The 25,485-nt window shown below is 44.2% G+C and overlaps 1 protein-coding gene across 1 annotated transcript in view; it reads left to right on the top strand.

Moving 5' to 3' along the window:
* Window positions 1-25,485, top strand: part of sema4c (sema domain, immunoglobulin domain (Ig), transmembrane domain (TM) and short cytoplasmic domain, (semaphorin) 4C) — an 87,600-nt gene that overhangs the window by 22,846 nt on the left and 39,269 nt on the right. The window contains exons 2-3 of the mRNA XM_044025713.1: window positions 5,850-5,978; window positions 23,221-23,437. Coding sequence (XP_043881648.1) covers window positions 23,326-23,437 — 112 coding nt within the window. The 5' untranslated portion in view covers window positions 5,850-5,978; window positions 23,221-23,325. The remainder of the gene's footprint in view (window positions 1-5,849; window positions 5,979-23,220; window positions 23,438-25,485) is intronic.

The raw sequence follows: 25,485 nt of genomic DNA, 5'->3' as shown, positions 1-25,485 counted from the left end.
TTGAGCATTCACCTTCCTCCCTCCCTCCTCCCCCTCCTCCCCCCTCCAGCATTACATCATACAGGTTTGGCGAGGGGACGGGCAGAGAGCATCTCTCCTCCTCAGTATTCACAGTAGTTTCTCGCAGATTTACTGTCAGCTGTTTTACACATATTTCACTGCCCGCCGCTCTAAATAAGCCTTGCAGGCGGTCATTCAGTACGACTGGCCAAAGGTATTTCTTCCTCAAATTGGTAACGCAGCTGTTGTTCTTATCAGTGCTTTATGACGGGTCTCTAAATCTCTATTAAATAATCTATTAACATTAATGAAGCCATCGGGAGCAAATGTAATACTTGCAGAATAACATCAGCCGTCACTTGTTCAAATGCCAACATCTTCTCACAGGTCTATCGTGGCACCGAGCTCATGCAGTAATTCACCGGCGGAGCAAAGCATGAAGAACACAATAGCTACACTGTCAGCTGTAAATCACTCATTTCTGTGCCTCGCTGAATAATTGATCCTTCACTCGAGTACAGATTGACGACCCTCATGAGGGATCTCAGTGGGAACTGACTCAGTCGTTGCCGCTGCCACTGATAATGGGGCCCCCGCAAAGATGGCGACCACCTCCAATTTTAGCTTGTAAATCACACCCGGCGAGTAATGGGCTGCACTTAGAGGGGTCAGAGTTTACGACTAAATCACCGCAGAGGACAAAGACTGTGATGTCAAGTTTGTCAGCTCAACCTTCTTGAAGGGGTGCTTTTTATTGGCATGTTGTTTGGGGGTTCATCGCTCCCATCAGGCTCTGACCTTGGCCAGATGTCCAGTAAGATGAAGCGTTGTGTAAATACAGTATACATGGAGCAATGTGCACAGAAAATATAGGACACATGTATGCAGTTTCAAAAGAACAGCTTACACAGGTCCAAGTGTCAAGTATTTACTGTGTCCTGCACTTGAACAACAGCCCGACCCCCGGCTCTCTTAAAACTGTCCCTGAGTCCTTAATTTAATGTAAGTGGCCATGTCGACAGTTTAAATACCTGCTGTGAAAGAAGTCTATGAGATCAGGTTTATTCAACATCAATGATCCAAGAATTGCCTGTTGTTGTTGTTTTTTTTGCTGCTTTATCCTCCACATGAGGTCAGCAGGGGGCTGGAGCCACTCCCAGGTGACACAGGGCGGAAGGCGGGGCCAAACACGCGGAGACGAACAAGCGAAGCGCTCACCGTTCGTTTGGAGTCTCCAATTAACTTAATCCCCAGTTTGCATGTTTTTTGAACATGTGGCCCCTTATCATCCGATTTGACAAATATAAAAACACCAAAGGCGCCGGTGACCTGAGACTTTTGCACCACGCTGCATTTGCATGTGTGCGTTTTCCGCCAAGTTTTTTTGGAGAGTACTCGGCTCTAATGGGAACTGGCAGGCATTTTGTTGGGCTTTATTGCCACATGCCTCTTCCAATCCTGCCGCTGATTAGAGCAGCCATTACACACACACACACACACACACACTCCTACAAGACAGACCAGCATACTTTTGGCACAGGCTCACAGCGCAGGCTTTTGCATGTGATTAGCATCCGATTGCATTGTCTTGTCCCGCGATCAAACAGAGCGTCGGATTGTGCGCCTGTCGAGGTCGATCGGAGGAAGTGACGGGTGTGCGTCGCCGCTCGACTTCCAGTGTCACACACGGTGCGGCGCAATTAAAGGCCCCATTTTCGTTAACAATCTGGCCTGATAGGGACGGCCTCTTCTGGAGACTTCACACGGAGGCGCACATCAACGCGTATTCAGACGCCGGTGCCATGTTCGCACACGTGGGCGCAACCACACATCCTCCCACTCACACACATATAAAATGGGCATACAAAGCCATTAGCTTGGAAAGTGCAGGTTTAAACTGTTAGTCATTGCTGACTCACAAGCAGCTGGCCAGTGTCCACACATCCACTCTCACTGTGCTGCCTGTCAAACACACAGGCCGCTAACAGCTGGAGATGTGTGTGTGTGTGTGTGTCTGTCTGTGTGTGTGTGTGTGTGTGTGCAGGTGTTTGAAATCCTCTTTTTAAACAAACACTCCCACACATGACACACACACACACTCATCCACAGCAGCCCTCTAACTTTGTGTTGGCCCTGTGTTTGTCTGTTGTGTGTGTGTGTGTGTTCTTGTATGGGTACCTTTTTGAGAACCACCCCTTAAAATGGCTTTTTTTTTTTTAGAGTTGAGACTTGGGATTAGGGTTAGGATTAGGGTAAAACGTGGAGTTGTGATGGTTAAGGTTAGGGTAAGCGGGTAGGGGATGCATTAAGTCTATGAGTGTCCTCACTACAGCTGGTGCACAAACGCGTGTGTGTGTGTGTATCCTAAGGGAGTATGTGTGTGTGGTTTGTCTGTGGATGCTTGTGCATTGTGTGTGTGTGTGTGCCTCACATGGTTTTGGCTGCTGTGTTCTCCTGGATGAAGCCAGTGGAAAGCTGAGGTCTGGATGACTTACTTATTTAGGAGAAACCTACCAGAGATGGCCAGAATGCTGCCGCGCTGTCACATACTTGAGTGTGTGTGTGTGTGCGCGTGTGTGTCTATAGGTATTCCAGCCATTGGCCTCAGTAGCAGCAGTGTATTTCATTTTCTCGGACAGCCTTTGAAAGTTATTCTGCTGCAGTTAAAGCTTCTACAGACGTGCCGCCGGTTCAGTCCCAGGTGGAGACGCTCAGCGATGGGTTAAGCGCTCTTCCAGAAGAACACATGGGCGCACTTAGACAGCGAGTTAGCCACAGCCACGAGGTCTCTGATTAAGTCTTAATTTCACTAATTCACTTTTACAGACGCGGCCATGAAGCAGTTTCAGATGTTTATGTAACTGGATTTTAATTTTCCTACAACAGTTTGGTAGGATTTATCCATTTTCTGTGGAGGAATAACGCCGTCTTCAGAGCATTCTTCTTTTCCCGGGTGTTAAATAAGCTGTTTAAAACCGTGTTGAGTTGTTTGGAAAGCACCTCACTTTCAGTCCTTTGCCACTAAAGGACGTCGGAGGGTGTTCGCGCACTCTTACGTGTGTTTTTTGTTTGTGTTCAGTCAATAGAGTCTAATGAAAGTCACAGCTTTTCCAGTCAATACAGTGCAGCCCTGTGTGCACAGAGTGTAACTGAGTTTCCACTGTCTAGTTTATTGACGACAGTGAATGAACTATGATGGTGTCAGAGGTTTGGGGTGTTTTTTTTGTTGCATTTGTATGCAGCCTGTGTGTAACACTGGTGGCACCATACATTACTGACAGTAGCCACTTGGCCTTCAGCATGCTCAGTGTTATTAGCGAGCCACTGATGCTGACATGAATCGCTGCCTATGGACACACACTTGAACGCGGACACACACACACTGGCTGGGATTTGGCGATGTCGGACAGTGGGATCCAGTCAATGTGAGTGTGTGTGTGCGTGTGCTGTTGATGTGTGAGGCTCTGAGTGTGTTTCATGTGCACAATTTTACAGATAAATAGGTTCAATATTGACACGTTTTGCGAGGATGAGTTGATCCAATGCTCGGTATCAGTGTCAGTCAGATTATTGTTCAAAAACCACTGGTTTGGAAAAAAAGGAAAAATCCGATACGATCAGTCAACCGCAGCTATCGCGTAAATGCCTCACTAAACACAGGCTGACGTCATGTGACCAGAACATGAGAGGCGGCTGCAGTGTGTCGTCCACGCTGCAGTAATCATGTCAGCTGTATGGATTTATATTAAGATGAAAAAACAGTAACTCAGTCATGTTTTATTCTCCCTTTGTTACAGAGTGGAGCATCTTGTTTTTCAACTAGTTGTTTGAACAAATAAATACTCAAGGTTGTGATATCCACATCAGGAAAATGTGGTTCCTAAAAACAATAGTCAGACTAAAATAGAGCTAGTCTTAGTCTGACTAACGTACCCAAATAATGCGATTCATAGTCCGATTACTCCTGCTTGTAAACGCTTAGTCGGACTGGAGTCGGACTTGGCGTGCACCAACATTTCCTCCTCAGTCTTTGACCCAGAAGTAGAAGGAGACGACGCGTAAAGTGCAGTACCGTTGACCACAAGAGCCATGCTCGATGTCATAACATGCCATGACCTTGAAAAAGAATCCGATCATACAGGGAAGGTCCTTACGTCTCCCTGCGAACATGAAATACAGTGTTTCCTCTTGTCTCGTATATGCATTAGATGTTTGAAATGCATAAATGATGAATAATAAAGGTCCTGTTTTCCTCAGACGGTTGTGAGACAGCAGCTAATTGGTTTGCTTGCACAGTGAAAGAGCTTTGTTGTTTCATCTTCGGCAACACTTCAAATTATTAAACAACCTTGAGAACAAAATGCCAGAGGGGAGTTAAGTACAAAGAATAATACACAGAAAAGAGGAGTTGTAACATGTTCCAAAAAATTGTTTAAGATCAGAACATCTGCATTTCTTAATAGAGCAAAATAATCGTTGACCTACTTGAGGGTCTAATATTACATGAGTGAGACACCAGATTAAGATTTAGAGCAGAATTAAAATGGTTAAAACAGCAGCCTCTCGTTCAAATGATACTCATGTGATGTGTTGTGGTTGAATCCGTGACGTCACACTAGGGTTTGCATTTTGTTCGTTGTTCATTCTCCACATTAGAAAAAAAAAACACTTTATCACAGCGCTCACCGTTTTGGCTCTTATTGTGAAGGATTTCTCGACTCCACTTGGAGATTAACAGTGAACTCGAGCCAAGTTCACCCCATGCTATGCTACACAACACGCTGTCATGTGGCGACAACGCAGATGAGATGAGATAATCATTTATTATTATTACATTGTTTCTATTAGGGTTGGGTACCGTTCATAATTGGAACGATACAGTACCGGTATCGGTATCTGGAATTCGGTACCATTACCAAACGGTACCTTATTTCGGTACTCTTAAAATGTTTTTCAGTTGAAAATAACTGAGAAGTCTACACTTCTAAGTTACAGGTTTTTGTTAAGAAGATTTAACTCACATTCTCCCAGACATTTCAAGTACCGCAATTTGGCACCGATTCATTAAAAGTAAACCAGTACTCTGTAGTACCGACGCAAATCGGTCCCAAGTACAAAAAGTGCCGGCTTTCGTTACCCAACCCTAGTCTCTATGTGTCCCTGTGATGGACTGGCTAACTGTCCAATACAGTGACCCCGCTCTGTCCAAAAAACCTGAAACATATCTTTGTGGGGACATTTTGTCTGGCCCCAACAACTTTAAATGGCTTTTTCAGGGTTAAGACCTGGTTTAAGGGGTAGTGTTTGAATTGGGTCTAGGTTAGGGTTAAGTTAAGGTTTAAGATTAGGCACTTAGTTTTGATGGTTGAGGTTAAGATAAGGGTCTAGGGAATGCTGTGTCCTCACTAAGACATAAAGACAAGTATGTGTGTGTTGATTTTCATCTGTAGAATATGTAAGTTAGTCTGAATGTGTGTGTGTGTGTGTGTGTGTGTGTGTGTGTGTGTGTGGGTCCTGTCTGGAGGACATTAAAATGATTAATGCAGCTAATCTCTTATGGAAGTACATTCACACACATATGCATACACACACTCTGGTTTTCATGACTTCTGAGGACATTACATTGACTTGTATTCATTTCTTTACTCTAACCTTAACCATAACTACTACTGACTAACGTCATCCTAACCATACAACATGTCTTTACATTCAAGTGGAACAATGGTGCGTTATGGGGACTTGATTTTTGTCCTTATCATGTGACTGTGTTAACAGATTTTGGTCCCCATAATGTGAGTAATACCTGGAACTCATCACCCCTCTCTTCTTCTTCTTCTTCTCTTTTTTAGCCCAATGTGACCTTCATGTGAGTTCCGTGTCTCTACTCAACGTCCACAAAGAAAACAGAAGCATAAACAGACTGAAGAGGAGATTAAGAAGACGGCCCACAGACGCACGAGGGAGGAGAAGAAAAACAAGTAAGAAAGTGAAAACAGAACAGAGGGGTGGAGAAGAAAAACAGCATCTTCTCCTCTGTTGGTTCACAGAGGGGAAGAAAGAAAGAAACCGATCTGGGGAGGCTTATGAAAAAGGTGCAAAAACTCACAAAAGAAAGTCAGTCTGAGGCGTAAAAGGAAAACCTTTTAACGGGGGAGGAGAGGGTTGCAGTTGTCAAGAAAAAAGAATGTGAAAATTACAGATATTTTCGAGTTCTCCTCGGAAAGAAATGATTCTGGCGTAAAGTAAGAGCAGAAAAACAAGTGTGTGTGTGTGTGTGTGGTGTTCATCATTTCCACCGTGAGTTAAAGTGTGATGTTGACGCACAATAGAGAAAGAGAAATGACCATGCCAGGAATTTCCGTCTTAAATTTGTCTGAAAACAGGGTTTGGTGATTTGTGACCACAATTCAAGGTCTTCATTTACACTTTCATGGCGTTAGTTTGATTAAAAACATCCAAAGAGGGTGCAAATGTCTGGCCTCGTCTATCCAGAGGAGACAATAAGACAGGTGTGTGCTTCAGTGCAGAGGTGGCCGTCTCTTCTTTGAAGTGTATGATGAAGGGCTTTCTCATTTACAATCAGTGTCTGTTTGATCGAGAGGGTGGAAGCTCCCACAGACTTCACTAAATTACCTCTGGAAAAAAAAGAAGAAAAGACGTCATGTTTCCCAACTCTCGCCTACAGGATACAGGGACAGGGACACACAGAGACATAATGCACTCCCTAGACCCTTAACCTAAACCTAATTCTAACCCTTGACCTGCCAACATGTCCTCACATTCCCTGTGGTTTATACCAGGGGTGGCAAACTCAAATGGCCTGGGTCAAAATGAGCATATTGTCTGGGCAAGAGGGGGCCGGTCTAGAGAAAATTTATAAAATTATAACCCGATATTCCGTCATGATGTCGTAATAACAAAACTCGTGATGATATTAGACTGAATTTCAAAGTAAAAGTGCTTGTTTTGATATAAAATGGTGTCTAATTAAATCATTAAAAAGCTAATAATAACATGGACAACTGTAATTAAGCTTATATATATGTGTGTATGTATATATATATATAGATATATATCTATATATATGTAATGTAATATTTATTTAATACATTTAATAATGTGATTTCTAGCAAACATATTTAGTATTATTTTCTGTCTATTGTATCACCTTGCTGGCAGCTGTGTCGCTGTGGTTAAAGGACAAGGATTTTATCATAACATGATAGTCAGTGGTGGGCCACATGTAATCAACTGGGGGGCCACACATGGCCCTCGTGCCACCAGTTTGACCATTGGTTTATACGTTTTTTCCTTCCTATGGATGATATGGTTTTTGGTCCTCACAAAGATACCCATACAAGAACGCTCACTCCTTCGCCCCTGAACACATCACAACTAAATGCCTTACACTAACTTTAACCAGACCTAGAACTACGTTAACCCATAAATAGGGCTGCCAGAATGTGAGGACCAGCCAAAATGTCCTCCCTATGGATTATATGGTTTTTGGTCCTCACAAAGATACCCATACAAGAACGCTCATTCCCTCGCCCCTGAACACATCACAACTAAATGCCTTACACTAACTTTAACCAGACCTAGAACTACGTTAACCCATAAATAGGGCTGACAGAATGTGAGGACCAGCCAAAATGTCCTCCTATGGATTATATGGTTTTTGGTCCTCACAAAGATACCCATACAAGAACTCACACACATTCTTGTACGTCATGCTTAGTGAGGACACTCATAGACATAATTCATTGACCTCACCTGAACCATCACGACTACAACATTTTTGTATTCCTTGATCCGTGTTTTTCTTTTCTTGATGCACTCATCCATTGTTCTCCCTAATAATTCTGGATCTCTCGCGCCCCCCACCTCCCCCCTCTCTCTACCTCTCACTATCTCTCACACTTCCTATCTGTGTCTCTCTGGTGTGTGAGCCTTTATCTCTGTGAGGATATTGGTTGCCGATCATAAATAGCTTTTTGTTTGACTGGGTGCCATCACAGACCGCGAGAGTTCAGAGGGTGGGGAGTGGGATCAGGGGAGTGTGATATGACAGAGAGAGGAGAGGGATGGAGGGAGGGTGGAAGAAAGATGGATGTGGAGGCTGTGCACATAAAGCAAGTTTGACATGCTTCAGGTATTCAGAGATGAATGTGTCGCACTCGTATGTGTGTTCGTACTGCAGTGAATTTATGATTCTAAACTACAAACTAAACACAAATATATCCCGGATCAAATAAACTTTTAGGAAACAGTAACGTCTTAATGAAATAATAAGATTCATGAATATAATTGTCGCTCTCTGTGTGCTTTTATAGTGAAAGTCAGTGTGGTGAAAATTCAATAGCAGCAATTAAACAACAAAGTAATTAAGCAGGGATTTAATTGCATTTAATAGCAATATAACAAAAGCTCAATATGTATTGATGTGATGTCCATGCATTGTGCAAACACACTTTGAGATATAACACTTTGAGTGTGATTAGGTTTGTAACCTCTGGCCAGAAGGCACTTTATAATCCATATGATCATTACTGATATCGGCTGATGTGATATTTATCACCCAGAAGATGACGGATGATTCTTTTGCTGTGGTGGAATTGGAAATGATGCTGAACTTAATGAGCCGTTATAGTGACGGGAGTTATCTCCTCTGTTTGTGAACCTGCGTATCCTGCTTTTTATTTCTTTGCTGCTGGATTTTGTGGACATTTTTTTCTTTATTTGTGTTTGAGAACTTTCTTTTTGTATGACACAGACGTACGCACTCTGGCCCTGTCACATCCTCTTGTGCTCACCCACACAGGTTCCCCACCATCAGGTTTGATGAGGTGGACTTATGTGTTCGCATTCCTCCATCCTCTCTCTCCAGGCGGCAGCAGCCCCTTGACTCTCTATCGATCCTTGCTTATCTTCCCGTAAAACTGGACCTCTTTTCTCTCCTCCACCTCCTCTCCCTCCCTCCATTCCTCCTCATTGCTATCGATCAGCCCATGTGTTCAACAAAATAGAGAGCAGGCAGTGGTTAATGTAGAGCTGTGCCGACGGTTTGCATATCACCTTTCCAACCTAATGGGCCCAATCAGGATCTAATAGACCCTGGATTAGAGCGCTGTCCTCTCTCCTCTCATCTTTCACCTCTCCCTTCAACAAATATCAGTCTGCTGTAAGTCTGCCGGGTGCATTTTTAGCTGATGACTGTGTTGAGTTTGCTAACTGATCCTCTAGCTGTCGTTAGCAGATTTCTTTTTATGTACATTTATGCATTCGGGGGAAGATTTGTGCTTCTGCTGAGTGTGCACACGCTTTGTCAGAGATGTCCTGCGTTGGATTTGTTACAGTAATGCACATTCCTTCCCGGGTTCTGCCCTGTCAAACCACAGTCTGCTATATTTGGCCACTGGGAACTGCCCAGTACTGGGAGCTTCACTCTTTCACTGCCTCCTGACTTCTCTCAGTCACTGAGCATGTGGAATGGTGCTGGGTTAAGTGCCATGCTCAAGGGCACCTTCGTTGTTTGTGCCTCTCGCTGCTGTTTCCTTCAGCATGGACCTCGGGGCCTTTTACCGGCTTATGAAGAAGAAGGGAAAAGAACGATAGTGGTATTCAGAGAGATGGACGGGAGTCGATTTTCTCATTAGCCACACGCTAATATTACAGCGCGTACATTCTGAAAGAGATGAGTCATTGTTCCTGGTGTAAGTCATCAGAAGAGCTAGTGCTGCGTTTGACAAACAGGTTTACTCAGCTTATGCAAAACGTCTCCTCAACTTAGTTTAAAGCTTCCAAGAAAGAAACGACGGGAAAATGAAGGAATAAAATAGAATGAGTGACATTTACAGGATACATTTTAATAACAAAACTCTCAAAGTCAAAACAAAAGCTCAAGTTTGACACTGGAAAGCAGCGAGAAATCATGCAAGTTGTCAAATACACACAATAACAATAATAATAATAATAATAATGATGATGATGATGAACTGTGACATATTACGTCTTTAATTGCCAGAAGTTGAATGTACTGAATATAAGTACTTTTGTCAAAGTGTATAATAACTGTTGTAGCCTTAGAATAAGAGTTTTACATGTACTCACAGCAAGGGCCTTGCTTTGTGAAGGTCGCCATGTTTTGACAGCAGCCTGAACAGATGAACTAACCAGAGCGTTTGTTCTGTGGTTTGAAGGTTTAGTGCCTGAATCCAGTCTTTTCTGCTCCACGAAGGCAGTCATAGTTCACGCTTGTAAAGAAAACAAAAGCATCTGCATTTTGAAGCAGAAGCTTATTATGCAAACAGAAAAACAACGTCTTTTCTGGTATGCAAAGGCCACCGTAGTTCCTGGACATGCTTGGTAAAGCGAGGACTAACAGAGCAGTTCTTACAGACTGGACCCTCCAAAGCTAAAAGTCATTTTATTTATTATTATTATCAGATTTTTAAGAATGCATGCACTCCAGAAATATCCATTGAGATCCAGGAGTGATGGTGCATGCTTACAGGTTACAGTAAAAATCAAGAACACAGTTCAGGTCACGATTCGAACACAAATCCCAGAGCAGAGCCCGAGAATCGCGTCATCTGATGAGCAGGCAACTCTTAATGAGAGAAACACTCAGAATGCAGATCCATCTATATGCTAAAGGCCTCTGAGGGTGCGAAGGTATTGGAGGGAGTTAAATGGACTGAAAACAGGTCGAGGCGAAGCAGGAAGGCTGAGAATTAGCCTTTTTTCTGTCCTGTTTTTGGACCATTCAGTGGTAGCGATTGTGGTCGTACATGTTCGGACAGTATATTACGCACACGGGTGTAAAAAATAGACAAATATATATAATAACGTCAGTATTTTATGTCCCTGTATAAAAAGGGTTGGCATGAAAGCGTCAGTGCACAAAGTTATTCTGACCCTCAGCATTTACACTACAGTCAGCCATGTCTTTTTCCTTTCAGTCCTGTTTTTCCTCTGTTGCTTCTGACGTTCTTTTCATCTCTCTGTCAGTGTGCCCTGCCCCTCCTTCACTCCTTCTCTCCCGCCCTCCCCCTCTCTCTATCTCCCTCCCTACCCACCTTCCTGCCATTGAGGTGTGTGGGCTGTTTGCATCGGAGTCCAGCTAGGTGTAACCTTTCTGCCCCGTGGCACCTCACTGGGATCCGGAGCTCTTGGCTCAGTGTGAACTCCTGAACCCGTTCCAAAAGAACGGGGAGAGGAGAGAGGGAGAAGCGCACAGAGAGTGGGAGGCAAAGCGAAGGAGTGCTACTGGACAATTAGCCCTCCTAGGAGCATAGTAGGCGGCCTCCCCAAGCCACCGTATACGCTGTGAAGGATTCAGCGACTGGCAGCAGGAGAGAGAAATGAAAGTGAGAGGGAGATAATGTGTGCATGTGGGCGTGTGTGTGTGTGTGTGTGTGTGTCATATTGTTTTGCATTCATACACCCAGCGGTTGTTGTTCTAAAGTGAGGCGGTGCGCCGGGAGCCTGCAGGCATCAACGCTGCTGTTTTTTGTTTTTTTTTATTATTATTATTCTGAGCTGATTACGGCACAAAAACATACAGCGCTGAATACCTTTTAATGAGCTCTGAAATGCTACAGAGAAAGTTTGTCTGCGATTTTGTTTTGTTTTGTTGTCCGTCTGATTCTGGCTGACAGGCAGAAGAAGTGCATTTGATTAGGGCTCTGGTGTGTGAGGAGCAGGTTACAGTAGAACTGTGTATGAGTGAAGGACAGTGTGTGCATCTGTGTGTGTGTGTGTGTTTGCATGTCACATGTAATCAAACCGTCCTCTCATGTTTGTGTTTGCACTGTTTTGTGTGTAAAATTAAGGTCGTTGTGATTTCAATTGCTGAGCAGTTGTTTATTCTGAACTGTTAGACCCGGGAGCCACTGTTTGGTCACTGATTATTTTCCCAGGCCTGTGAACTGTTAATGACTGCTCATACACGCAGTGATTAGCTGCCGCCTGAGCCCGAGAGAATATTTACCGAAACCCAAAACCCGACATGCTGGTCAAGCTAGCTGTTGGCGCACTCCATAGACCCTTTCATTGTAAAGGGTCTATGGAGTGCAACATTCCAAGCCTAGCGAGAATGCGGTCAGAAAACGTCTCAACAGATAAGCGAATAGCATGTATGTCCACGGTCCTCCACCGAATAATTCTGAATATGATCTTTTGTTGCCGATGAAGGACTGTGAACAATACCTAAATAAATTAGCACTAGCTGATAGGCAATAGTCTGCCTGACCCAGCTTCCATAAAAGATTGGGCAGATTAGCCAGACATTCACTTTTAGCACACCATGTTTACTTGTCAACACACTAGCCGGCCGACAGCTAACTACAAGCTAGCTACGTCCAAGACCAAAACATAACATTAGGCAGCATAGCTTTCATATGCATATGTGCGTTGGCACACACATTTCTGTGCTGATAAATGATAATATGATATGACGTAATATGATTCTGAAGAACTTGACACCATTGCTGGTTCTATTTTTACAGTCAACTTCATTACAAGTAGACATGTTATGTGTTGGACTGTTAAAAAAATGACAGTGACAAAGTCGCTCCTCCTCAATAACAAAAGTATAATAGCGTCATAAAATTTCAGACTCAACCATCCTTTATAAACTCTTGTTAAATATAACAGTGGATAACTAGTGACATCATCCAACCGTCGTGGTTTATTTCGAGTCTTGCAGGAAAAGAGTAAACTTCCACGTGGACGGCTTTAATGGCCTGTGTGGTGCATTCACTGACCTGTCGTAAAACAGTCAATTACTTTTCCAGTTTCTACTTTCCTTATACATCTATTTATTAAATGTTTAGAAAAAATGGGTATCATAGCTACTGTGCACCATATACTTGCATCATGATACTTACGGAATGTACTCTTTTAACTGAGATAATACAATAATAATAATAGTAATAATAAGAAGAAGAAGAATAATAATAATAGATAGTACATTCCAAACAGCTGAAGCTGAGCAGAAATAAACCCTGAAGTTAAGAATCATGACAACTCACATTGTTATAATCCATGAACACGTGTACTGTAGCATCTATTCCCATTAAGTGCATAATGTACAACGAGTAAGAGTGGGAATGGATTTGTGTGTGTTTTTAAGCACAGGAGTCAGTATTGCCTTCAGCGAGGCCGATCGACCCAGGACTACATGGTTATTATGTGCGAGCGCACACACCCACACAGGTACATGTATACAGTGCAGGTGCATCGATGACATGTCAGAGTGCAATCCCAGCATCCCCCTCTGGTCTGCATCCAGGGCAGGGCAGAGTACATGTGGGCTTTTACGATTCCTCTCTGCAATGGCCTGAAGAGCATAGAGAAACAGGGAGAACTATGGATGGAGAGGCTGAGAGAGAGAGAGAGAGAAAACACACAGACAGTGTGTCTGCGCGTACAGTAAGTAACCTGGTTATTGTTGACTCTGCATTAGGTGCATTTCTTAAATGTCAAGTATTGACAAACCAACATACTCAATCAGATTAAAGGATGAAGAGAAATCTGTAGCTTCTGAGTCTGAAACTCTTTATCGACCGTCTACGAGCCATTTAAAGACGCAGAGAATAATAACTACAAAACCATTGTGTTGCTCCAGGTGTTGCAGTGCAGTTTGGTGCATGACAGTTATTTGCATTTTGATAGCACCAAATGAACTTAGCTATGCCATTTCACCTTTTGGCTGCCTTCTGTGAGTATATCTCGTGGTCAGGCATGTAAAGTGTGCAGCCTGACACACTGCAGTCCCCTGATTCTTCTGGTTCACAGAGTCATCACTTCTGGGCAACAACAGTCATGGCAAAGGGGGGGAAACACAACATGTGCCATTTTTAAAATATACAGAGAGAGGATTCAGTGCATCAGTACACATCTTCATCAGATTTAGTGGTGGGCTGTATTATCTCAGTTATGGTTGGGTACCGAAACGTGGTACCAATAGGGCACCGGTTCTGTAACTTGGTTCTGACGATAGTAACAAGACTGGATAAGAACGAACATTTTGGTGGCTGACTTTCTTACCACCCCCTGGTATTCCGGCGTCAACTTGCTCGCCGCTTCCCGGGGCCGCGAACAGATGTGTACTCGCTGGGTCGTCTCCCTCCCGCCAGCCCCCTCACCAGGGGCTAGTCGGTGGACCCTGGGACGGGGTCTCTCTGCCCCCGACGTGACTGTCAGTCCTTAGTGCGCCCCAACCGCGTCGCATCGCCAGGGCGGGGAGCGGCCCACGTAAATCAGGTGCTAGGAGTCTGCGGCAGTGTCGGCAACCCACCTGACCAGTCTTGAAACACGGACCAAGGAGTCTTAACACGCGGAAGCCCAGGCCGAGGTGGGATCCCGGCCCCCCTATCTGCCGCCTATGCACCCTGGAAATAAAAGGGTATTGTTTTTACCAAACGTGAGCTATGATGGTCTTCATGTACCAGAAAGGATGTTTTTAATGCACTAAACATACTCTTCAAAGGTTAGTTTATCTGTTTAGTCTGCTGTATAAACATGGCAGTGCAAGATGGTGGCCTCCTTAATGCAAAGCCCTTACCTGACGTACTTATTACAGGCTTATTGTAAGGCTATGAAAACCAAGAATCATGAAAACCCTCCTAAATGGACCTTTAATATCTGATTGTGAAGTTTTGTAGCGACATCAAAACATCATAATAGTCCAATCAGGCGTCTGATGTTGTTTCCAGTTCAGACTAGTGGAGAAACTGTTATCTCTGTCCAACATCCACTCCACAAATCTGAATGTGCTTCTCTTCCATGAGGCTTGTGTCCACCTCTGCAAACAGCACAGCACAGTTGAGCAGATCGTCTGATTAACTGGACATCAGTCTCTCTGGTTTCATCTCGCTCACGCCTTCTCTTTTATCGCTTCCTCGGGTCTGAGCAGGTGTTTGACTCGCCGTCACCGTCCAAATCAGGTCTCATTTCATCTGTAATCAGCTGGAGCCCGCGGCACTGTCGGGAGAGATCAGAGCATCGATCAAAGAATTAGGAGCCGACCACGCCTGGGCATCCAGCATGGACCGGCATTGGTTGGGTGGAGGGGCGGAGAGCAGGAGCTACAATTGGGATGAAAGGAAGAGAAAATGGAGATATGACAGCCTGCAGAATACCTCAGAGGAGGGACATGAAAGAGTGGGTCACCGCAGGGACGAAGGCTCAGATATAACACTGCCAAACCCCATGGGATATTTCTTTTTTCTTTTCTTTTTTGACATTTTCATCAATTTGCCAGTGCGGTTGTTGTAAGTCATGTGCTGTGCTCGGTTCTGCTTCAGTCTGAGCTAATTATGATGAGTAGTGAATTCCAATCACCGTGTGAAAGGAAAGTCAATGACATTAACTGGAAGCGTTGGAATTGCTCCATGGCAGGGCCGCTGGTTAGCGACTCGTTAATTGTATGCAAATAAAGGAACATTGTGTGCTCAGGTGCATGAAAATGAATTGGCGGCGCAGGTAATAATCGCAGTATTTCACGCGCTTCTGTGAACAATGCAACATGGATGTTTTTTAGTGGACATCTGCAACATCTTTACGATTCTACTTCAGATTCCACTTCACTGAAGGCCAGTTTAATGTATATACTGGCCTTCAATGCCAGTATATGTGGTATTATTCAATACCACACTGAAGTCCATAGAATATTCTACGATGCAGTCGGCAGAGTTTAGCCGTGTGCCGTGTTTAAAAGTCAGAAACAAAGCCTCAGCGAGATGTGGAGCTGTGTGTGTGCATTGTGGAATAATGCACACACACACACACACACACACACACAAAAAGCTGGAGTCCACGTTGACTTTCCTCACTTCACATCCCAGAAGTCATCAATTTTGCAGCGCGAGCTGTAACATGATATTTTTTTCACTCCGGCCTCATAGTCGTTTTGCTCTGGACTTGAACCCTAACCCTTTAAATGTTGTCTTTGATGCGCGGCCACGGCTGGAGAGAGATGATTGTGTGTTCTTACATTTATATTCCAGCCGTTATGAGCTGAAGCCTTGATACCGAGTGACCTGCAGTGTGTGAGCACGGATTCAAATGCCTAAAATGGCTTTTGAGGAACCCCTGGCTGATCTCTAATCAAAATGTTTCAGCTGTAAAAAGACTCTTAAAGTGGTGAAATTATCATAGGAAACAACTCCCACCTACAACATTCCGTTCCCTTCAGGACAGATTTATGAAAGTGGGTGAACTTGGGTCAGAAAGAAGCATCTGATAATAAATCTAGGGGAAAAAAAACACTTCTTTTTCTTAAAGAAAGTTTTAAAAATCTTGAACTGTGACACCAATCAAACTGTTTTGGTTTTAGGAGCCACAGAGACCCCCCTCCCAGATCCCAGGAAGAGAATACCTGATCATCCTCTAAGTGTAGTTTAAAGTGAGAAAATATCAGAGTAAGGCAGCACGCCTTACTCTGATATTTTCTCACTTTAAACTAGGGCTACAGCGATTATTCATGTAATCAATTATTTATCAGCGGAGAACATGCAGACTCAACCCGGTTCTCCAGCTTCCTCCCACAACCCAAAAACATGCAATATGGAAATAGGTAAATTGGACACTCTAAATTGAGAGTGAATGGTTGTCTCTATATGTTACTGGCGATTTGTCCAGGGTGCACGACCCTCATGTGGAGGATAAAGCGGTAGAAGATGGATGGATTCATCGGTTTGAGTGTTTTTCCAACAACTAAAACAAGCTCTCTGATTTTCATTTTTTTATTTCTGTTTTTCCTCGACTAATAGCCTCATTTTACCTTCAATGCATATACAATTCAGCTCTGAGTCGTCCCTGGTCTTGGTTTCAGTGTCCGACTGAAACTTATAATGCCATTTCAGAGACTTCTCTACCCTGAAAAGACTATTATTCAGTCATGAGAGTCAGCTATCAGCCGCTTCACAAATGCCAACATATGCATTGAATACGACACGGGAGCTGTTTTTTTTTTTTCTCACTATGCTGATTTCAAAGGGAGCGAAAGGGGCTATTTAAGTCCTAGATATGCTGTCCTCCCTCTGTCCACGAGGTATGAAATCGTTTGATCCAGCTTTGGCTTTTGTGTGCGAGCCAGATTGCACTTGTGTGTGTTATTCAAATGCTAGTGGAGCAATAAAAGGTGGACGGATTGGGGAGGGTAAGGGGGTGCAGGCGAGCAGGAAGGAAGGAAGGAAGGAAGGAGGAGAGCAGGCAGTAGCTTCTGTGTTTGTTTTGCAGGGAGGCGAGAGGTGAAGGGCGGGGGGGCTGTCCTGTAGTCCATCCGTTCATACACATGCGTGTGTAGTCAGTGGAGGGCACTCACGGGTTAATGGACATCAAGTATCTCACAGTGTGATCGTCTGTGGGAGACACACCCTCTCTCTCTCTTAAACTGACAAAAAGGGTCAGAGGTCGGGGGTTAAAAGTCAAACAATGCCTGCAAGGACTAGCAATCAGCAGAGGTCAGCGTGTTCGTGTGTGTGTGTGTGTGTGTAATAATAGTGTGTGTCCGGGTAGTAATATAGGAGGATGGGATGGAAGGGGCTGCCAGGAAAGGAGAGGTGCAGAAAATGAAGGGCAAGAAGAGGACAGTGAAAAACACAGTGAGCGAGAGACGCAGCAGTGAAGCAAAGAGGACAGATGGGCGTTTAAATGACGTTGCTTTCGACTACAGGGACTCATCTTACCCTCAGACATGCTCAAAGTGTTTTAAAGTGGAATATATTGAATGTGGACCTCCATACACTACATAGGGGGCGATTGTCTGCCAGTTTATAGGTCTTAATTAGTCCCTTCTCCTGTCACTAAAAATATTGAATTATTTTATAATTATAAGTGCTATCAAAAATGCCCTTTATGGTTTAAATCCCTGGGTCAGGCTCGTGTAGTACCTTTACCTGGAAGTGTGACATCATACTAGTGCATTGATGAGAACAGACTGAGGGTGTTGAAGAAACACCGGTCGCGAGGGAGTGATGTCTTTCTGTCGCCCAATCAGCCAGACTGTACCATACCATTTCACCCTGGTACCCCAAGGGAAGGGCGCCAAAAATGGACCCGTTGGGGCCAATTATTTTTGGTCCTGTTCCTAATGGAAACGCAGAAAATCCGTACGGTACCAAACCAAACCGCTCCACTCGGCTTTAGTCCAACTTTATGTCACGTTAACATACAGGCGGCTTCAAAGACACGGGAGCACATGAAATGACACAAATCGACAGGAGCAGCCAAAACAAACCACTCAGCAACCTAATCACAGCATGTGACCTACTTCTGCGTGTGTTTTATTGAGCTCTCCATTGTGGAGTGCTGACTGGCTGCTGTGTCGCCGCTCATTAGCTAAACCAGGCTCAACAACAACAGCAGCAGCTAAAAGATGATTTGATACCACCCGCAGAGTTCCGTGACACCGCGGGACCTTAAGGAGGCCGTGGTGAGCGACAGAGGGGGAGCGGCTGAACCTCACTTTTTTAACGACACTAACTGAGAAACCATAAGAGTCGCTTTGATGGAAAGAAAAGAGGAAAGAAAAATACAAGAAGAATACATCACACTCTGACTCCAGCCGTCTCCCCCGGCATTCATAACGCTCCCTGCAGATGAAGCTTGAAGATCTAATGTGCAATTTTAGCAGCAGAGCGGTGTCAAGTTAAGAGAAATATTCAGCCGCGCTTCGAATGAAAAACAATGCTGCAGCGAGCCAATCTGTTTCTAAGTTGATTGTTATTGCTCTACAGTGAGTGGCTCAATTTTATATATCGGTACTGTATATAATCCCTCAGCTATATGCTATTAAATTAGATAAATGAATCAAACTGACTGAAGTGTGTTTTTGCTGGATTGTAAATCGTTTTTTCAGTGACTGTACAGTCTCTTACAGCGACTGCATGCTCTGCGTATAACATGACCACACATTGTAGACAGTGGTAGAATGTTGGTGCGTTTACGTACCAGAGGTTTGCAGAATGTTTTTCTACATGCACTTGGTATGAAGGGAAGCACTGTGGATGAACCCACTTTCCACTTTTTTCTCACATTTTCAAATCAACGTTCAGGCCGCGTTCATGTTTGCCATCTTGATCCACATTTTAGTCGCTTTGCTTGTGTTATTTACCATCAACCTTTGCACCGGCTAAGAAGAGAAAGTGCGAAAGGTAAAGTTAAGTGCAAAGAAACAAATAAAGAAAAGCCCTTTCATACAGACAGAAGGCTTCTCCGTCTATCTCTCTTCCACCTTCCTTCTCCTCTTCGTCTTCCCTTGTTGTGTTTACACACTGTCTCTCTACTAAATCAGGCCTTCAGGATGCCCACTACACTTTGTTACCTCTCAGCGCCGAGATGGAAGAGTGGATGCTGAGGGAGGAAAAAAAGAGAAATTGCTAGCTGCCTGCAACATCTCTAGACGTGTATTTTCTTTTTTCTTCTTCATAACTCCCTCTCCCTTTTTTCTCATCCTTTCAGCCTTTCACCCCTCGCTCCCTCCATCCCACTCTCTTCACGGCTCACTCAAGCGTTGGCCAGCAAGGCCTCCAGCATCGATCCAATAAAGCTGGTAGTCGGCACTGTGAGGCTTGGAGAGATTTCACCCAAACCCAGCATTTAAGCACGCTCATTTAACAGCACGTCACCATGATCTGATCGGGGGGTGGAGGCCGCTGAGGGATATGGGGAAGCGTGTTGGCTTTTTTTCCACCTCTTTCAGCCTGTTCTTATTTTCACCTTAAAAGCATTATCAATAACATTGTGGGCACTGCAGCACGCACACATTTCCAAGTCTCAGTTACCTCCCCTGTCAATCCTCCAACTCGACAAAATGTTGTTTTTTTCCTTGACCAAGGAGTAGGAGACATTTACAGAGGTGTTTCCTTTCTCTGCGTTAAAGTCAATACAGTTTGACATGTTATGCCACATATACTGTAGGCTCATATCGAATCTTCCCTTTTTTTTTTACCTTTTTAAAATGGTTGAAACAGCTGCTTCTCAAGAGCAGTAAAACATCCCGACGCTCGGCTTTTGTTATGATGCCTTTCAGTCAGGTTTACGACCGCACGACAGCAATAAAACTGCTCTTCTTAATGTCTGCACTGATAAACACCTAAACACAGGCAGTGGCAGAATTTCAGCGGTATTATTATTGGATGTCAGGGCTGTATTAAACGCAGTTAACCACAACATAATACAAGACCAGCTTGAAAAGTGAGTGGGACTTTCTGGCACGGGACTACTTTACGTCCACGGGTCATTACACATCTGAATGGATGAAAATGGTGTGTGGAGTTCCCCAAGGCGCCGTTGTGGGGCCTCTTCTTTTCAACACCCACATGCTTCAGCAAGCTCCAACTATGGATAAGGACAAAAGTAGGATGATGACATACAAATACAAATTCTGAGAAAGTGCATCATTTCGATTGTCATACATACAGTATACAGTACATATAGGGTAACTAATGCTAAGTGGAAAACCACAAACAAAGCCCTCATTGATTTTGGCTTTAATTTCATATTTGGACAAGTGCAAAATCAGCGTTGTATCGCCTTAAAACCTCAGCCAATATTGAAGACCCTTGCCCATGCATTTGTCATCATGTGTTCGCATGTCCCCGTGTAGTTTTTGATCAGACAGCAGCAGTTCTTAGATCTTTACATTGGCTTTCCGTCTGTCAAATAATTGATTTCAAAAATACTGTTGTTGTTTTTCCTAAAGCACTTGGGGCAAAATGCATTTCTGATCCATCCAGTTTCTGCCAGTGTCAAATCTGAGCGTGGAGAATCTCAGTTTTTCTGCTGTGTTCAGTACTTATGCTCCACATCTCTCGAGCAAACTCCCAGAGAATTGCTGGTCTGCTGCAACTGTCAGTTCTTTAAAATCAAGGCTAAAGACTTTACTGTTTGCCCCTGACTTGTTTTAAATGAAAAAAAAAAAAAATTCTCTTTCATTTCTGTCTTAATAATCTTGAAGTTAGCCTATGTTCCATCTCAAGTTTGTTCAACCGCGCTGTAGAAATGTGCTCGCACATTCATTAAAACAGTGAAGTTAGCAGAGGGTGTGGAGATGAAAGCTCAGTTTGATTGTGTATGCATTTTGATTGTTATGAGGATATTCGATACTCATGAGAATATGTCCAGAACCATTTCGGCTGAAGTTCAGTCTGGTTAAGGTTACACAGCCATGCAGATATATTTGGTTTCATGTGCTGAGGTTGTAATATACACATTATCTCTGAGATTCATCTCTGAATGCAAGCGAACAGCTTCTTTTTCTGCTCGTGGCACCAACAGCATTTAGAGTTGACAGTTTAATTTATGTGTCGTCATTTTCCACGCAGGGTTTCACAGACCACACCAGGAGTTGCTGAAGGAACCGCTTTCATCTGACAATAGTGTCGATGGGAAAACATTGGGTAGAATATTGTGTTGCTATGTTACACTGTTGAGGGCTTATGAGATTATATAACAGTGTATGTAATCTGCTTTCCGGTGGCGTTATCAGCCAGGGCTGCTTATCTCTCAAGTACTCTTTCCTAATTTTTCACGCTACCTCTTTACATGTGTTGAAACCAGTAGAATGTCTTGGATAAGAAGCTCCATGTTTGTGCACTTAGACCAAGTATGCGGCCTGAGGAGAGGATTTTGTTGTGCAGCCTTAGAGCGTTGCTACGTAATCAGGTACTTTAACTGTTAGACACACAGGATGTTTACAGAAGAGTAATATTGGTATCGACCCATATTGGCTTTTTAAATGTATCCTCAGATATTGGCAAATACACCAAGATCGCCAAGATGACTAAAACAATAGGCTGCTATCTCCTTTACTTCCCTCTCCAGGTATATTCTTTGAATGTTTATTTGTAGTATGAAAAAGATCGTGCTAATTTCACTACGAAAGAGACGACATGACCTCTTAACTCAGAGGCAGGGAAAAACATAGATATTGATGTTGGGTATTGATTTCAGCCCAAGCACATTGGATATTGACAAAAGGCCTTACATGGCCTTAAAAAAAAATTCATAATTATTCTGTTTGACTGACTGAAAACATGTCAAATGTTAGTCCAGGCGACTGTCTTTATGCCCTGCGAGCTCAGAGTATTGAATATTTCACGGTACAAGGATGGCGGGACGACTCGGCATTGGTGCTCGACATGCTAACAGCTAGCCGCCAGCTATAGCGGAAGCTGCTGTTCACAACCTGTCCTTTCCCGGCGTACATGGACACACTTCAGTCAATAAATCAATTCCCCTGCGAGTGTGTGCAAACTGGGTCAAGGACAGTCGTCCACATTGTCTCCACAGTGGTCGGACGACAAGGTTATAAAACATGTGCAAACCTGCGGGGGTTGGACGTCAACAGAGAAGGAAATAAAACACATTTGTTCATTTTTACTGATATACATAGGCTTGTGAGGTTTGACTGTTCACCTGATGACCCAGAGTTCATACAAAATGATGAGACGGTCCTCACAAACATGCATAAGCACACTTAAAGTGTGTGTGTGTGTGTAAACAGTATTTTAATGTGAAAATCGTCGCGTCGCCCCGTGCCTCAGTGTCACCTGCAGCACAGTAACAAGTCAATCATCCCGTGCCGTTATTGCACTGTAATGCCACTCTGCAGATGCACACTTGACATGTTCATTAGGTTTAAACTAATTCACTTGGAATTGGATTGTCCTTGCCTCGACATTCATTTCCCAACACATTGGTGTTTGATGCATTGCCAGTGCCAATTAACTTTGATAACTCAGCCCCAGTTTAATATACTGCTGCTGAATTGGCTTGACAAGAGTGCAGCGATAAGCTATTTCTGAGCTTTTTGAGTCGCGATAGCTGATTATCACTCAGTCTGAGGGAGGGGACGGGGGAAACTTTCCTGTATAACCCCTAAGGCCAAAAGTCATTAAAATGTTTGCTTTGTTTTTGTTGGCAGACGCAAACACTGATTATAGCAACGTCCTCGCTGGCCTTGTTGACTTGTACAGCGAGCCACCGCTCGATTGCGACGACCATAGTCAATTTAAAAGTACACGTTTTCAAAGTACGGGGATTTATCTGTCAGTACAGCTGTTTTAAGTGGCTCTTTTTTTGAAATATTTGCACATTGTAAATACTGCCGGGACAGAATTGTGTCTGATTAACAAAGAAAGTCGATAAAGGAAATGAAATGCCGCCTCCAGCTGACGTGTTGCTTTTTCCTCCCTGTCCGTCTGGTAGGCTGCCTGGAGCGCTGCTGCCGCCGCCGCCGCCGCTCCCTTGAGTCCTCTCTGATCAGCTGATCGATCCATCACTCCACATCTGTGCTGACGAACCGGGGTCGCCATGGGATCCACGGGCGGGACCAAGGTCTTGCTCTTGCTGATGCTGGTCGGATGGGAGACGGCGACGTCTCTCAACTGGAACCCAGTGCCGCGCAAGACCGTTCGATACCAGGGTGAGTGAGCGCTTTTATCGAGTTTGACGTGACCAAAGTACCTTAAGAGCTGTACAGTATGTTCACGTGCGTCTGTAGATCTAATCCTTTAACCTGCTAACTGTTGGTGACGTAAAGTGCGATGGTTCCCTTAGTTTCGTGAAGTGCACCAGCGTTTTTGACGTTGCTGCGATGAGCAGGTTTAATCTCAGGCAGTCGAGTCCTCCATCTCGTCCGTGGTCAGACATCTGATGCAAAACCAATCATTTTAAAACAACAACAAGTATTCCATTACAACTGTCAGAGGAGGATTTCAGAGTTTTATTGAGGCCCTTGTTGACCCCCCCATTAAAACAATTCATCCGTCTAATTCCAGCACTCCACTGCATTTGCACTCTTTATCTTGGCCGTCCTCTGCGGCCCGGCTCAGCTTTCTTTGCTGAACAATGCCAATTGTTGCAAACTGCGAGAGACTCTCCTTTAATTCATCAAAGCGGAAGTGTTAGATTTTCTCCCCTGAGGATTATAGAAATACCGTAATGAGAGGGAAACATGTGGAGAAAGAGCCCTGTTGCCTCACCTATCCCACCTTTCATCCCTTATTTATCTTTCTCTTCTTTCTTTTCACCTTTTATCCGTCCCCTCCCCCTTCTTGTTGTGTGCCGTGACTCATCGTGTGAACCCGAAAATGCTCTTATGGCGTTTTTTAACAAAAGAGCTCCGGTTTCAGCGGCGCTCGGGGAGAATGGCGTGTGGTGTGGGGATATTTCAAAGGCTGCTTTCCTGTACCGCTATCACCCCTCCCCCCCTCCCCCCGCTCCTTCTCTTTTCCTCTTTTTTTCTTCCCTCCATGCTATAGGCATCACTTCTGCTGTGCTGGTATGTCAGGACAGAGAGCAGGGGAACAAACCATTGACAGGTTGTCAATAGTTTTCTGTGATAATGCAAAGCCAGTGTTGGCAGGGAGCAGCCCAGACCTCTGCTGCACTCTGTTGCAGCGAGAAAACACCAGAGAGGGCAAACGGGGACAGTCGCACACACATGGTCTTATATGGGAAGAAGAAGAAAAAACAAAGTGTGCGACCAAAATGGCTCTCGTTCTCTGTATTTTTCAAAATTTGCCTGCAGTGACAAGTCGGCGTCCTCTCACGTTCCCTTTTTTCTCCCCAAGACGTCGCAGAAATGAACCTAAAAATAAAAGCGTGGTCATCAAACGCAGGAGAAAAGAGATGACCTCACTCGCATCGCATTGATTCGAGCGTGACACTCGAGTGCAGAAAGATTCTCGGCTTAAATTGATTTACATTTGGAGTGAAGTGGGATTTTCTTACCTGTTGACAGCGTTCTCCACTCGGTGAGAGAGAAATGAGATTTTCAGCCCCAGCACTGGGTAAACTGACTTATATGGATGGATTCTTGCTACGCTGCTGAGGAGGAGATAGGAGAGAGAGACGAAATGGAAAAACAAAGCTGCAGAAACGGGGGGAGGGAGGGAGGGATGGATTGGATGGAGAGAGGGGATAAAAACAGTGAGAGCGGCGAGATATAGTGGAAAAAAAGAAGAGACATAGAAAGAGTGAGAGTGCACTCACTAACTGCCTTAAAAGGTCAGAAAGTAACTTCAGACAAATGACAGAGAGAAAAGAAAGCAATCACACACACTTTTTTTGCACTGACACACACACACCGACTCCATGAACACGTGTGTGTGTGTGTGTTTGTGTGTGTGTGAGACGCTTTGTATGCAGACCAGAAGACGAGCATTAAAGTCAAGACGAGTAAGAAAATGTGCGAGCTCAGAGGGCCTGTGTTTATACCTGTGTGTGTGTGTGTGTGTGTGAGAGAGAGACAGACAGAGTGTGCGTGTGTGTGCGTGTAGCTGTGAGTCTGTCTATCTAATCCCCTTTTGTTTATATGTGTGTGTGAGTGTGTGTACTGCTTAGGCTGGCAGTCTGAGGGATTTGGAGCTGGAGGTGTGTGTGTGTGTGTGTGTGAGAGAGAGAGAGAGAGAGAGATGGGTGGGTTATGGTGGGGCAGAGATGACTAAAAAGATAATATCTACTACTCCC

The sequence above is a fragment of the Solea senegalensis genome, linkage group LG5, assembly GCF_019176455.1.
Source record: "Solea senegalensis isolate Sse05_10M linkage group LG5, IFAPA_SoseM_1, whole genome shotgun sequence".
NCBI lineage: Eukaryota > Metazoa > Chordata > Actinopteri > Pleuronectiformes > Soleidae > Solea > Solea senegalensis.
The sequence above is the reverse complement of the archived record's forward strand: the minus strand, read 5'-3'. Positions and strand labels throughout refer to the sequence as shown.